Source organism: Silene latifolia, chromosome 8 (assembly GCF_048544455.1).
Source record: "Silene latifolia isolate original U9 population chromosome 8, ASM4854445v1, whole genome shotgun sequence".
Lineage (NCBI taxonomy): Eukaryota > Viridiplantae > Streptophyta > Magnoliopsida > Caryophyllales > Caryophyllaceae > Silene > Silene latifolia.
This window is the reverse complement of record NC_133533.1, coordinates 101,994,188-102,008,244: the sequence shown is the minus strand read 5'-3', so window position 1 is coordinate 102,008,244 and position 14,057 is coordinate 101,994,188. Positions and strand designations below refer to the sequence as shown.

Sequence of the window (14,057 nt, the reverse complement as noted above, 5' to 3'; positions counted from 1 at the left end):
ATTTTCGTGTGACACCCGCATACTCCAAGTGCCTTACCAGGACCACTTAAGGTATGAGAACGTCACCATCTCGGTTACCCGAGGCAATGATACTCAAATAGACAATAAAGAAACGTATTTAAATAATAATAAAGTTTAAGTGATTAAAGCCAAACTCCAAAAACTGTTAAAAGGAAATACAAGGTTCTCAAAACTGACAACTACTAAACAACTACAAAAAGTTCGACACATCGGAAGACTTCTAAAACTGCAACGTGATGACTCATCCCAGCTATCCCATGTGCATCGTCTCATACCTGCTCAATAACTGCTGACCACCCCCGAATGGATCACCACAGTTTTTAAAACATTTGAACGGGGTCAGTACTGATTACACAAAAACAATAGCCACAATGAAACAGGAACACAAACAGCTCAAACAGCTCAAACCAATCTCTCGTCTCCATCTCCAATCTCCATACAACTGACTACACACTAAAGGTGTTGCCCTGCCAGAGTACCCATCGCAACAAGTACTCCACGCCGCCAGTGGGGGACCGCAGCCGTACCCACCAAATCTCCACTCATCAACCATTAAGCGATAAACCCAAGTTTCCTTAATGTGCACATCCCCTCCTGTGGCGGGTTCCACAGAGGGAAAACCAAGGGCGTGAAGCCACTCCCGTAAGTGACTCCACTCAGCCAGGGACGCGCCCCAAAGATCACAGACAGCTATACAACAACAATTATACTACACTATCAACAATCACCAAATCAGAATCCAATGCCAATACAATATACAACAACAACAGTAATCACCAACCACATTTATGTAATTAATACTGTGTAGGGAAAACCCTACCTGGAACAGTAATCACCAATATCGTCACAATCAGCTAATCAACATCGTCCTTCACTGAAATTACTTCCTATCAAACTTACAATCATACAATCACAATCTAACATCAACAATACTCCCCCAAAACCCCCAAATTACCCAATTAGGGTTTCAACCAACTTTAACAAAACATTATAAAAATTATATAAAAAGCTTACCCTCGACACAAGGATCACAACGGCGTAAAGAACAAGATGATCCGACACTCCTAGCCTTGGGGATTTGTTAACAATGCGAGGAACACACTTACGTAACTTCTTTTCTTCTCAAAAGGGGTTTTTAGAATGATAAAAGAGATTAAGAAAGATGACGGAGGCTTTATATACTAATCCCGCATTATTAACAAAACCCGTCAAAATCACCCGTAAAACACACTTACTCGATCGAGTAAGTGACACACTCGATCGAGTGCCGCACGTACTCGATCGAGTACCCATCGGGCAGACTACTGTTTCGTATAAAAACATACTCACTCGACAGAGTAAGTACCACTCGATAGAGTACCCATAGACATAGAAAACCTTAGTATTACAGTCTTCCCTCCTTAAAAGGAATTTCGTCCCCGAAGTTCAACCCATACATAAAAACAAACATACTAACTCGATTAAGACACAACAACGCAACTACGAACTCAAAACAAAACCCCAACCTATAACACATGAACTTTTAACACCAACTATTCCTACCTCCACCACATGGCTCACGATATCGTATCAACTACATCATAGCCTCTCTCGACACTAACTCCATACACTACCAACTACCATCCACAAACGCTGCTAGCTCCGTTTCACTAACATATTATCCACTAGAAAATCCAATATCAAGACACTCATAAACATCAAACGGAATGTTACATTTCGTGATTTTGAGAAATTTAATATGACATTGCTGGGTAAACAAGCTTTGAGACTATTGACGGAGAATGACAGTCTTATGGTTCGTGTTCTGAAAGGTAAATATTTTCCAAGTTCATCGTTTATGGAGGCTGAGTTAGGTAGTAATCCTAGTTATACATGGCGAAGTATATGGGAGGTTCGGTCTGTGTTAGAGCTGGGAGTCCGGAAAAGGGTAGGGGATGGGACATCTATACGGATGTGGGATGATGCGTGGATAGAGGGGACGCAATCCAGACGAGTACTTTTGCCTAGTAGGGAAGCGGAGCATGATATGAGGGTCTCGGAATTGATGGTAGTGGGTGAGGAGGAATGGAATGTTACGAAGGTCAGGAACTTATTCTTACCATTCGAGCAGGCGAGGATTCTAGGGATTAGGCTACGGTGGCCTCGGCTGAACGATGAGTGGTGTTGGGATGCAGAAAGGGACGATATTTACTCAGTTAGATCGGCATATAAGCTTCTCACGGTGGATGGCGTTGATATGGTGGGACAATCGAATGATGGACGGGATAAGGCGCTATGGAATAGGATTTGGAATGCACCTGTGCTACCACGAATAAAATTATTCTTCTGGCAATTGTGTAATGACGCAATAGCTACTAAGAGTAATTTGGCATCCCGAGTTGATTCAATTGATGAGGGGTGTCCTAGATGCTCCTTTTATTCTGAGTTATGTCTTCATGTTATTCGGGGATGTGGGTGGGTGAGAGGGGTATGGGATGAGTTGTTGATGGATGTGCCGGAGCTTAATGGGTTTGCGAAAGTGAAGGATTGGGTGGAAGAAGGCTTAAGGGATATGGGTGTACGAGACCTCACGGTATTAATGACTGGATGTTGGGTAATTTGGGAACGACGTAATAAAGCCATTTTTGAGGATGGAGAGTGGAATGCGGAAATGGTGGTCAAGAGGACGCAAGAGCTTTTAATGGAGATGACGGAGCTCGAAGGTAATGAGGTGGTAAGCTTGGGGGAAGCTCGGGATGTGAGTTGGAGGAGGCCGGTTGGTGGATTGAAAAAGATTAATGTGGATTCTGGTATCATTGACGGGGTCGGTGTCGGGAGGAGAATGGTCGGGTGAAGTGGAGTGTGACGATCCAAAAGGAGGGGTTAATGGATCCGGTGCTAGCTGAAGCTTGGGCGGTATACTATGGGGTTCGAGAAGCATGGGAAGTGGGCGAGAGGAAAATTGAGATTGAAGGTGATTGTGCTCTTGTTACTGATGATTTGCGTAAGCGAAGAGTTGGATGTAGTGATATATTTATAGTTTATGCGGATATTCTATCTTTTTGTAGTAGATTCGAGTCTGTTTCCTTTTCCTTTGTACGTAAGAACTTTAATAAGGTAGCTCATGAACTCGCACATGTGCGTCCATGGTTAGTTGGTAGTCGGAAGTGGACTGTGTCGATGCCGCAGAACATTGTATGCTTGGCGGAGGCTGATTTACATAATAATTAACCCAGATGGGTATTTCAAAAAAAAAAAAATCCATGAGCACTTGAATCAATTTGTAATGAGTTGTTTTATTTTAATTTGAGGTATATCGTGTTAGAACCCTAAGTATGTAACAATGTTGAAATTCATATATAATAAGAGCTTTACCATCTTAGTAATCCGATTCGACTCAAATTCGAATTAAACGGGATGGTTTATTACTTCATGTAAAAGTTGAATCAAATACTCAACACCTACTAAGGTCGTGATGCAAGTAGTCAAGAAAGAGAATTTTAACCCAAACTAATTGAATTGAATCATGACCTAATAATCCCAACGTTTGGTGAGTCGGAATTGACTGGACCTTACCAAAGTTAAATCTAAAATAACTCTATTTATCCGATTGAGGCCGAAAACGATTTGAGCTTACCTATCAACAAATAAGAATATTAATATGATTCAAATACCATCAAATTAATATTTATCTTAATTATTTTAACTTTAAACTAAGATAAATGCGGAAAAAGAAGCTGAACTTATATAAGTTCCGGTCAAAACACAAAGCACTAAGATAATGACCTGATAGTGACCCAAACCAAACTCGCCACAATGTTATGAGAAACAACTAAATACTGAAGGATCGTTAAAACTCTATGATCTCGCCAATATTGGATAAGTTTGACGCTGATCCCAAGACAAAACGAATTATAAACTCCCTCCGTCTCGGTCAATTGCTATCTTTTTTTGGCACAAAAACCAAGGAAAGAGGAGGGGACAATTATAAGATGACAAGTGGACTAAATTGAGTGTAGAGGATCAAATTGCTATCAAATGCAATCTTAAAACAGAACGGACAACAATTGACTTAAACTATGGAATAAGACAACAAATGACCGGGACAGAGGGAGCATAATTTAACTACAACTTTAGTGGTTTATTACTGTCCTATAAATTCAAACTCCAAGTTTTAGGTTAACTTATTAAGCTCCTATATGTTTAAGTCAACTCATATAAGTTCAATTCAGCTCCTATAAATTCAAGCCAGCTCTTATAAGTTCAATACTTCTTAAAGTATTATTATTACATCATAATCATAGGATATATATATAAGTATATAACACATACGATATTGATCAACCTTTCAAGTTAAACCTATAATACGGAATACTTGCCAAAGACCTTCCTGAGCTTAATCACTTGGTCGTGATCAATAAGCGTAGTTTTCTCAACTAGCTTAGCTGGTAAATTCCCGGCGAACAAAGAAGTCGACGTGAATTGAATTCCCGGGTTTGCATTGTTGAAACTAACAAATGCAAGAGCCGGACTTTTTCCGACATTAACTTGAAAATGCAACAATCCTTGTGGCAAGATAATAACATCACCAACTTGTAATTTTTTGTAATATGCTACATCATTAGTATCAATAAACCCTGCAATTATACTCCCTTTTGCAAGAATTAAGACCTCGGACGCCCGCGGGTGAGAATGCATAGGGATAACCCCGTTTACCCCGAAATCTAACCTCACCATTGACAAGCCTAACCCGTTTAAACCAGGGAACGTATCAACAAAGGCAACATCTATGTTGTTGTTAAAAATGATTGAGGTTTGACCGGGGGTACGAAAGCCAGTGTAAATAAAATCATAAACGGTGACATTACTAGGGTTTTTGCAAGCGCGACCTTCGGGTCCCGTTGGGAGATTGGGATCTGCGACACAGAAGTCCACTGCAAGGCGGGCTTCTGAGAGTGAAATAAGAAGGGCACATGTTAAAAAAAACGCGAGATTAGAATTCATCTTTGTAACTAAATAATAAAAAGGACGCGCGTGTTTGTAGCTAGTGAATTGTGTAGTTGTGTGTAATTGTCTTTGGTTGTGTTGCATTTGTTTGTGAAATGATGGCTTTATTTTATAGCATCATATTAGATAGTTATTGCAGCAACGTAACTCACGAAGCAAGACGTGTTTAAATTCTAATATTCAAATGAATTCAAGAATTAGCCATTATCTAAAAGTGAAAGTGTTAGGTTTAATTTTGCATCTAGCTAGTTGTGGAATTGTGTATGTAAAGAGCTAAAGACATTATATGGTGAATTATTTATTTATTTAGGATGTAATATAATGCATCGAACTCAAAATAACATGCAAGTCTTTTTTTTTTTTTTTTTTTGCTAGTTCATCATGCAAATGAGTACTCCGTATCCTATTGCAAAAGAAATGATTAGAAACAAGGAAAACGAGATGACACCGCCACCGCCACGGTCACTGGGGGAGTGGTAGTACACTTTTATTTTAGTTTTCAAATGATGAAATTACTAGATTTTGTGCCCGTGCGTTGCACGGTTACTAAAAATTATTTTTTTTTAAAGTGAATTTGTGAAAAATGTAATTATATTGTCGTAACTAATTAATGACTTCAAAATTATGTCTAATGTACTTTGTAATATTAATATTGTACTTTCTCCAATTTCTTATTATCTTCCTCTTTTTTTGGCACAAAAAATAAGAGAGGAAAAAAGAAAAAATAAATATTGTAATAGAAAATGAATGACACTTATCAAAAAAGGAAAGACAAAAGATAATCAAACTTGTTTGAAAAGAGAAAGAGGGAAGATCATAAAAAATTGAAGGGATGTTGTATCGAGTATTATTAGGAGTTGTACTAAAATTTGATCGTCGTGTACTCATATATTCGTAGAAGTATTTAAACTTGCGGAAATTATAGTGCTCCGTACGCAAATGAGATTGTGCATTTCGTGTTTCCACACTATATTGACCCGATAAAAATAGAAAGTGAAAAATAAGGAAAAGATATATACTCCTTGAGATTGAGATTAAATATATTACTCTATATAATATTAAAAAGAGATAAATCACCTAACTAATACCCAAAGCTCGCATTGTTGTACACATTATACCAATTATACTTTTCCATTATTATTTTAATTTTAATTTTTAATTTTTATCTTTTAATTTTTAGTTTATTTATTGGTTGTCTCTTATTATTATTTTTATATAATTTCTATTTTTATCTTTTTAGTTAGTTTTTAGTTTATTTATTGGTTGTCTCTTATTAATGTAGTCAGAGACAGTTTATCAGGTGATTTACTATTTTGGGTAACAGCAACTATCGTATTTGTATTGTCTCGTGTCATTGTCTTATCCTTCTCCCACGCACATTTAATTTGCTTATTATTATTTGAAGTTAGGTGGGTTAAGGTTATTTCGAATTACTACTATAGTAGAATAAGAAACTTATTTCTTTTATAGTTTCTTGCGAAAAAGTATAAGAAAAAATATTGGTGAACATTGTATATGATATCGAATGTATTTCTAATTAAACGTCAAATTTGTTATCAATAAATCCTTCACTCAAATATACAATAAACCTACAAAATAAACAAAAATTATTAGTATTGATCATAAAACAATCTTAAACTGGAACAATTAAAGAGCATATAAGTAAACTAAAATCAGAGAGTTTCAATTAAAACTCTAAACATAATAAACAAATGAAAAGGTGAAAAGTTGTGGATGGGGGCAAAGTTAGAGTTGTATGTATACCGTGATTCTTTCAATGTAACAATAATAATCCCATGAACATTGTGTATCTACCATTCACATTCCTACAAACTTACGTATGTACAAACAAAACTCGCGTTTCCCCTTATACAGTTATACTAAAGCAAAGAGTCTTTGCGACAAATGCCGACAATCCCCTAGACCCAAATACCAACCACAAACACCACGCACTACGCTATACTCGTCTTGGACCCAACTCACCCAAGAACAGTTGCGCACCGCGTCAAATCAAGCCCAAATCAGCGCACAAACAACAATGAAACCTTACTGCAACGATGTAAAATAGGACGCTAATGCCCTCTAAGCAGGCAGCCCTTAACTCGATTCTAATACACCATGTAAGTATGATCAAGTGTACTCTCATCCACGCTCCATCAAACTATATCGACACACCCGCATCTAGAATCTAAACTGACCCAAAGCACAGCTACGCACGTGCCCAACCCAGGGTCGTAAAACGCGACTGCAAATCGTTATTTTTAGTAAAACAAAACCTTCAATCTACACTCCATAATCATGCTAGTATGTAGTATGTCGTCAACTTTTCATACTCAAATACGGAGTATGCACTAACGAACGCGTAATACCTCAACGAAAGTTTACCAATATATACGGTTTTCAAACTAATTACGTATATATATATATGAAGTTTTTTTCCAAAATGGTGCTCAATTACAAATAAATTAACAAAATGGGTGTTGTTTCAAAGTAATTAAAAAAATGGGCCCACGCCATCACCGTTTGAAAATTCAATTCAAGTCGCTCTCCCGCATCACCGTAGGCTCAAATTCAAGTCGCTTCTCCATTCAATGACCTCACCCAAAGTGTTACTTAATGTCCACCCAAACGTCAGTATGCTACTTCAAAGCAAGTCGCTCAGGGAGGGAGCGGTTTCACCTCAAGTCGCCATCCCCCGCAGCGACTTGGGTATTTGCCCCACAAAAAAACAAAAAAAAAAAAGGTTGTTGAAGGAATCGAACACACGACCTTCTGCAAAACTGACACTTATTCTATAGAACTTAACCAACTGTTCAAGCAAATTAATATGTTAAATGCAAGTGTTTAAACATAATACTCCCTCCGATCCAGACAAATGGTAACATAGGAAAAAGTGGTTATTTTAGAAAAGGTGGAAAAGTGAGGGGTAAAGTAGGAAATTTTGATTGGGGCCACATGAGTTTAGGTGGATTAAATAAGTAGTTGGTGAGTGGGTGAGTGGATGATAAAGTTGTAAATAGGTAGTGGATATAAGGGTAATTTAGTCATTTTTCATGCCAAATATGGTATGTTACCATTGGTGTGGTTCATCCATTTTAAGTAAGTGTTACCATCTGTCTGGATCGGAGGGAGTAGTACTCATTTATTACGATCAGCATTAAATATCAAATATTAATGACCTTAATAAATCATTATTCTTAGCGCTTGGTGTTATGGTTATGGCTGTGAAAACAGTCTAGTAACTGATTAGTCATTGGTTCGATTCCCATCAGCTACAACTTCTGTTTTTTTTTTTTTTTTTCTTTTTTTTTTTTTCACATCAAGTCGCTCAGCCACGGAGCGTTTTGGCCGCGAGTCGTTCTCCCGCTGAGCGACCATAATCCCGAACCTAGTATCGCTAAAACCAAGCCTACGTGGACCCATTTTAGGTAATTAGTTTCAAAATCACCCCATTTCGTTAAATTGTTTGTTATTAAACCCCATTATGGAAAAAAATTCTATATATATATATATATATATAAATGAAATTTGAAATAAAAAATGGTGTCCTGCGGTTGTTTACAGTTAAGATTGATTGGAAGGCAGACTTTGCAACGTTTGAGATTGGAAGTGACAACAAATGGGAGTACGACTATAGCCAGAATGAGGTAACTACTTATACATTCATCCGAGATTGAGTAATGGAAGATTGGATGGAAGTAAGACTTTGAAATTTGAACAGGTTAAAGAACCAACAGGGTTGAAAAAGGGGGATATCTATCAGGCAGAGTTCGATTGGAGTTATACAAGGTTGATTACGAAGGTGTCTTTTCTAAGCGATAAAGTTGGTGTGAAATTTCTGGTAGTTCCGGAGCAGCACGTCTTGTTTGAGTTCCACATGGGAGAATTAGGTGATTTCAAGTTAATTAAAAAGGCTGTTTTGGAGATGAAGATGTCGTCGACAGTATTACTCTTGAAAACGTCTCTATTTCATAGCTGCACTGAGTCGACTCAGAACTAAAACTCGTGTTACTACTCAGACAATTAGTAGTTGTTTGCTTATGCTTTTGATTTGATCCAACCAAACAAATTATGCTGCTGGTTTTCGAGTCTTTAGAATGTATAGATGCATTTCATATCAGAAAGCATAACATCGAATAACTTATAACCAGAAATAAGCAACATCCAACATTAGAAAGAACTACAAAATACAACAAAAATAAAAGCGCTACTTAATAAGGAAATTCCATCCTGAGTCTTAGCTTAGTACTATTGGTTTATGATAATAATTTGTGTTTTCTAAGAACACGGTAGTCAACACAGCAGCATCAGTCATCAGAGAAGCTTTGAGTATTTCTACAGCCTGCAAAATGACCAAAACAGTACAAAGTCAATACTAAATGAATGGTACGGAGGGAGTATATTTGAGGTCGATATCTGTCGTAAGTAGAAAGCAAGCAAAAGAGTAAAACACTGAGAATTGCGCTTGAGGAAGTCAACTGTCATGGGGTTCACTTCCAAATTATCCATCACCATATAACGCACAGCCGCCTTCACGAATCGTTTAACTTTGTTGGATGATAAAGTTGCTTTCACATTGGTGAACCCCGAAGAGCTCATTACTTGATAACAATTATAAACGGGACAACTTATCCCGCTCAGAAGAGCAACTTGATTGTGGGTGGGACACATATGAACGGACGGAAAGGATGCCTCATCATTGAGTGATAACAAAGGAACAACAACATCATTGTTTGGCCTAAACACAGAGTCGGTGTAGCTAATGTTACATCTTATTTATCTCTCTCTCTCTTGGCCAATGCTCCATCTTCCATCACTCAAAAGATCAGCCTCTCAACGCTGAAGACGTGAAGCGTAGAGAAGAGGGAAGAACAAAAGGCTCTTGTCATTGGTTATTTATATATACATATCCCAATAATTTTTTTTTTATTTTAAGAGATAAAGTTTCTATGAAAGAAAAATTATCCTTTTAGATTAATATTTACAAATTCTATTATTTTTTTAGATCAATATTCCCAATAATTTTTTTATTTTAAGAGATAAAGTTTCCATGAAACAAAAGTTATCTTTTTAAATTAATATTTACAAATTATGTTATTTTTTTAGATCAATATTATTATTATAATTAGAGTGTTTCAAAAAACTTGGATTCTCTAAAATTGCCTGAAAAAAGCCTCTTTTATATATATATATATATATATATTGATTAACGGGTGTTTGAGGAACTTCATCATGTCCTTTATAAATTAAGAGTTAAATATAATTATCATGAAATTTTGTTTCCATAATTCTTGGACAGATGACAAGGTTGTATTTCATGTTCTTGTCTAATGAAAGATTTGAAACAAATCTTAACTTGCACAATCGCAGATGAAAGTTTGCTTGGGATTGATGAGTAGAACTAGCAAAACCCGACTAGACTCAAAGAACCCACCCGAATCGATATGATGAAAATCGGAGATTAAGTGAACGGAAACGAACAGATCGGCTCAAGATTAAATTGATAATCGATAACTACTTTTTTTATTCCAACTGGAACCAACCCATGAGCCGATAATATTGATCTTATTAGATTATTGCCCCGATAACAAATTTGCTTAATATTGATCTAAATAAGACTCCTTTCATAAAAAAAATAAGACTAAATTGACTTCATGTTGATTATGTCACCTAAAAAACCTAAAACTAAAATAAATACACCTAAAACGTTAAATTATCGATCCAAAATTAATTAGAAAAATTCTTGGGTACACCAGGTGTACAAGATTATCGTACATCCTAACCAATGATAAACTTTTAATCATATTTCACTTAGATTTTGGTTTATTATTTATGGAGAGTGGATAATTCTATATTTTTATTGGTTAGGGTGTACGGTGACGAAATAAGATAATCCATGCGTTGATAATTTGACTGGTATTTGCTCGAATCAAAGCCGAGCCACCGACTTGTTACATGATTATGACCATACCTAAGCCGATGATGACTCGACATGTACTGCAACTGATCCCATTATTATTGACCCCGCATAACCCGACTTTAATATGAACGAATCCAATTAATTTTTATTTATAGCCAACTCAAGTGACCTGATTGTCACCTTTAAACGGGGTGATAATTACCAAGATAATAGAGCTAGAAATGAACTAGAAAATATAATGGAAAATGAGACTACCAGAGAAATACTACTATCAGCAAGCTAGAGTAATAGAAAATATAATATTATTAGTATAGGATGCTACAAAAGGCCAGTTCTGAGGGTCGTCTGGACGGGCGTTGGCCTAGGGTCCAAGCTAGAAAATGACCCATTTTTCTAAATTTTAAATAGTAATAGTAAGGAAAAAAAATCTAATTAATTTAGCAAAGATAAACTAACGATTTTCTAATTTCTCATCCTAACCCTTTTTCTCTCTTTTTTTTCTAGACCAAAATTTCTGACACTTTTCTTCTTTAGTTAGAATTTAGAATCTATAAAACTCATCTTCTAATTTCAAGCAATGACTTCTTAAGTTCAACGGCTCAATGTTAAGGTAGATGGAATATAACCATTGATTGGGCCTCAATCATAACCTTGATTTTAGTTAAGATGGTTTTCTAATAGTCTCGTGCTCTTGATAAAAGTTAACGCCTCAAGAACACAAATTCTCATTTGCTATAGACGGGTAGTGTCCCTCTCACAAATGAAAGTGGGTAGTGCAAGTGGGTGGGAAATGGATACCCCACTTACCTCTCACTTTAATTTTGTAAGAGGGTCATTATCCGTCTATAACCATAGACGGATAGTGACCGTCTATAATAAAACGGACTGAAGAACACAAATTAATCATTTTCCAATAACACCGCCTGCTACCTTTACTTCACCTTTCGCAACCTCAAGAATTGGAGCAAACATACTAGTAATATTAAAGCCAATAAAATATAGGGGCGTCATCCACTTCCCTAAATTAACACCAAAATTACATCATCACGCTACTAAAATTGACCTCAACCCTTTAGCAGTCACTACTAAAATTCATCCACGAGGTAGATCTTATTTTTAGGCGAAAGGAAAACCACTGACCCCAAACTTGGCATGGCTTCGCACAAATCCATAAGATCTCTTTCGTTGGACTAAAGAATTGCATTAACTCATTCTAAATTATGATCGGTCAATAAATCGGTTGCTACAGAATTCAGCTACCATAAAAAAAAAAGTGTTTTCCCTTTTCCACCAACCTCCTAGTCTTCACTACAAATCTACCGTATGAAACGTATTTTTAATATAATTGATATCATGTGTTTTTTTTTAAATATTATACATTGTATTTTTGTTAAGGGCCCCAATCTACACTTTTGTCCCCTGGTTCCAAGAAACTCGGGAACGGGCCTGATACTACAAAAATGGATATTCATTACTTTTGACGAGTCACGGGCGAGAGCACCTAAGAGGGGAAGAGGGTGAATTAGATGTCTATTTAAAATTTAAGCTTAATGAATTAGCACTAAGATAATGACCTGATAGTGACCCAGACCAAACTCGCCACAATGTTATGAGAAACAACTAAATACTGAAGGATCGTTAAAACTCTATGATCTCCCAAATATTGGATAAGTTTGACGTTGATCCCAAGACAAAACGAGTTATATACTCCTCCGTCTCGGTCAATTCTTTGTCTTTTTTTGGCACAAAAACCAAGGAAAGAGGAGGGGAAAATTATAAGATGACAAGTGGACTAAATTGAGTGTAGAGGATCAAATTGCTATCAAATGCAATCTTAAAACAGAACGGACAACAATTGACTTAGACTATGGAATAAGACAACAAATGACCGGGACAGAGAGAGCATAATTTAACTACCACTTTAGCGGTTTATTACTGTCCTATAAATTCGAACTCCAAGTTTTAGGTTAACTTATTAAGCTCCTATACGTTTAAGTCAACTCATATAAGTTCAATTCAGCTTCTATAAATTCAAGCCAGCTCTTATAAGTTCAATACTTCTTAAAGTATTATTATTACATCATAATCATAGGATATATATAAGTATATAACACATACTATATTGATCAACCTTTCAAGTTAAACCTATAATACGGAGTACTTGCCAAAGACCTTCCTGAGCTTAATCACTTGGTCGTGATCAATAAGCGTAGTTTTCTCAACTAGCTTAGCTGGTAAATTCCCTTAAACAAAGAATTAGAAGTGGTTTGAAATCCCGGGCTTGCATTGTTCAAACTAACAAATGCAAGAGCCGGACTTTTTCCGACATTAACTTGAAAATGCAACAATCCTTGTGGGAAGATAATAACATCACCAACTTGTAATTTTTTGTAATATGCTACATCATTAGTATCAATAAACCCTGCAATTATACTCCCTTTGACAAGAATTAAGACCTCGGACGCCCGCGGGTGAGAATGCATAGGGATAACTCCATTTACCCCGAAATCTAACCTTGCCAATGACAAGCCTAACCCGTTTAAACCAGGGAACGTATCAACAATGGCTAGATCTATGTTGTTGTTAAAAATGATTGAGGTTTGTCCGGGGGAACGAAAGCCCGTGTAAATAAAATCATCAACGGTGACATTACTAGGGTTTTTGCAAGCGCGACCTTCGGGTCCCATTGGGAGGTTGGGATCTGCGACACAAAAATCCACTGCAAGGCGGGCTTCCGAGAGTGAAATAAGAAGGGCAAATGTTAAAAAAGCCGCAAGATTAAAATTCATCTTTGTAACTAAATACGGAGTAATAAAGGAGGTGTTTGTACTTTGTAGTGAATTGTGTAGTTGTGTGTAATTGTCTTTGGTTGTGAAATGATGGCTCTATTTTATAGCATCATATTAGATAGTTGTTGCAGCAACGTAACTCACGAATCAAGACGTGTTTAAATTCTAATATTCAGATGAATTCAAGGATTAGCCATTATCCAAAGGAGAAATTAAAGCTAGTGTTAGATTTAATTTTGCATCTAGCTAGTTGTGGAATTGCGTAATTAAGAGCTACACTAAACTGCTAAAGACATTTATATGGTGAATTATTTAGGATGTAATATAATGGATCGAACTCT

At 36.5% G+C, this 14,057-nt stretch overlaps 1 protein-coding gene, 1 long non-coding RNA gene and 1 pseudogene across 2 annotated transcripts; all 3 read right to left on the bottom strand.

The window, feature by feature from the left end:
* Nucleotides 1-4,218: 4,218 nt before the first annotated feature.
* On the bottom strand, nt 4,219-5,083 carry LOC141597152 (auxin-binding protein ABP19b-like). Its single transcript, XM_074417504.1, has one exon. The coding sequence runs from the start codon at nt 5,002-5,004 to the stop codon at nt 4,360-4,362; it is 645 nt and encodes a 214-aa protein (XP_074273605.1). The 5' UTR covers nt 5,005-5,083; the 3' UTR covers nt 4,219-4,359.
* A 4,042-nt stretch (nt 5,084-9,125) lies between these two features.
* Nucleotides 9,126-9,904, bottom strand: LOC141595795 (uncharacterized). Its single transcript, XR_012522295.1, has 2 exons — nt 9,459-9,904; nt 9,126-9,349 (listed from the first exon to the last, which is right to left on the bottom strand). It is a non-coding gene; the product is annotated as an uncharacterized LOC141595795 (long non-coding RNA).
* Nucleotides 9,905-12,935: 3,031 nt separating this feature from the next.
* LOC141597151 (auxin-binding protein ABP19b-like) lies at nt 12,936-13,768 on the bottom strand (annotated as a pseudogene).
* Between the last annotated feature and the right edge of the window lie 289 nt (nt 13,769-14,057).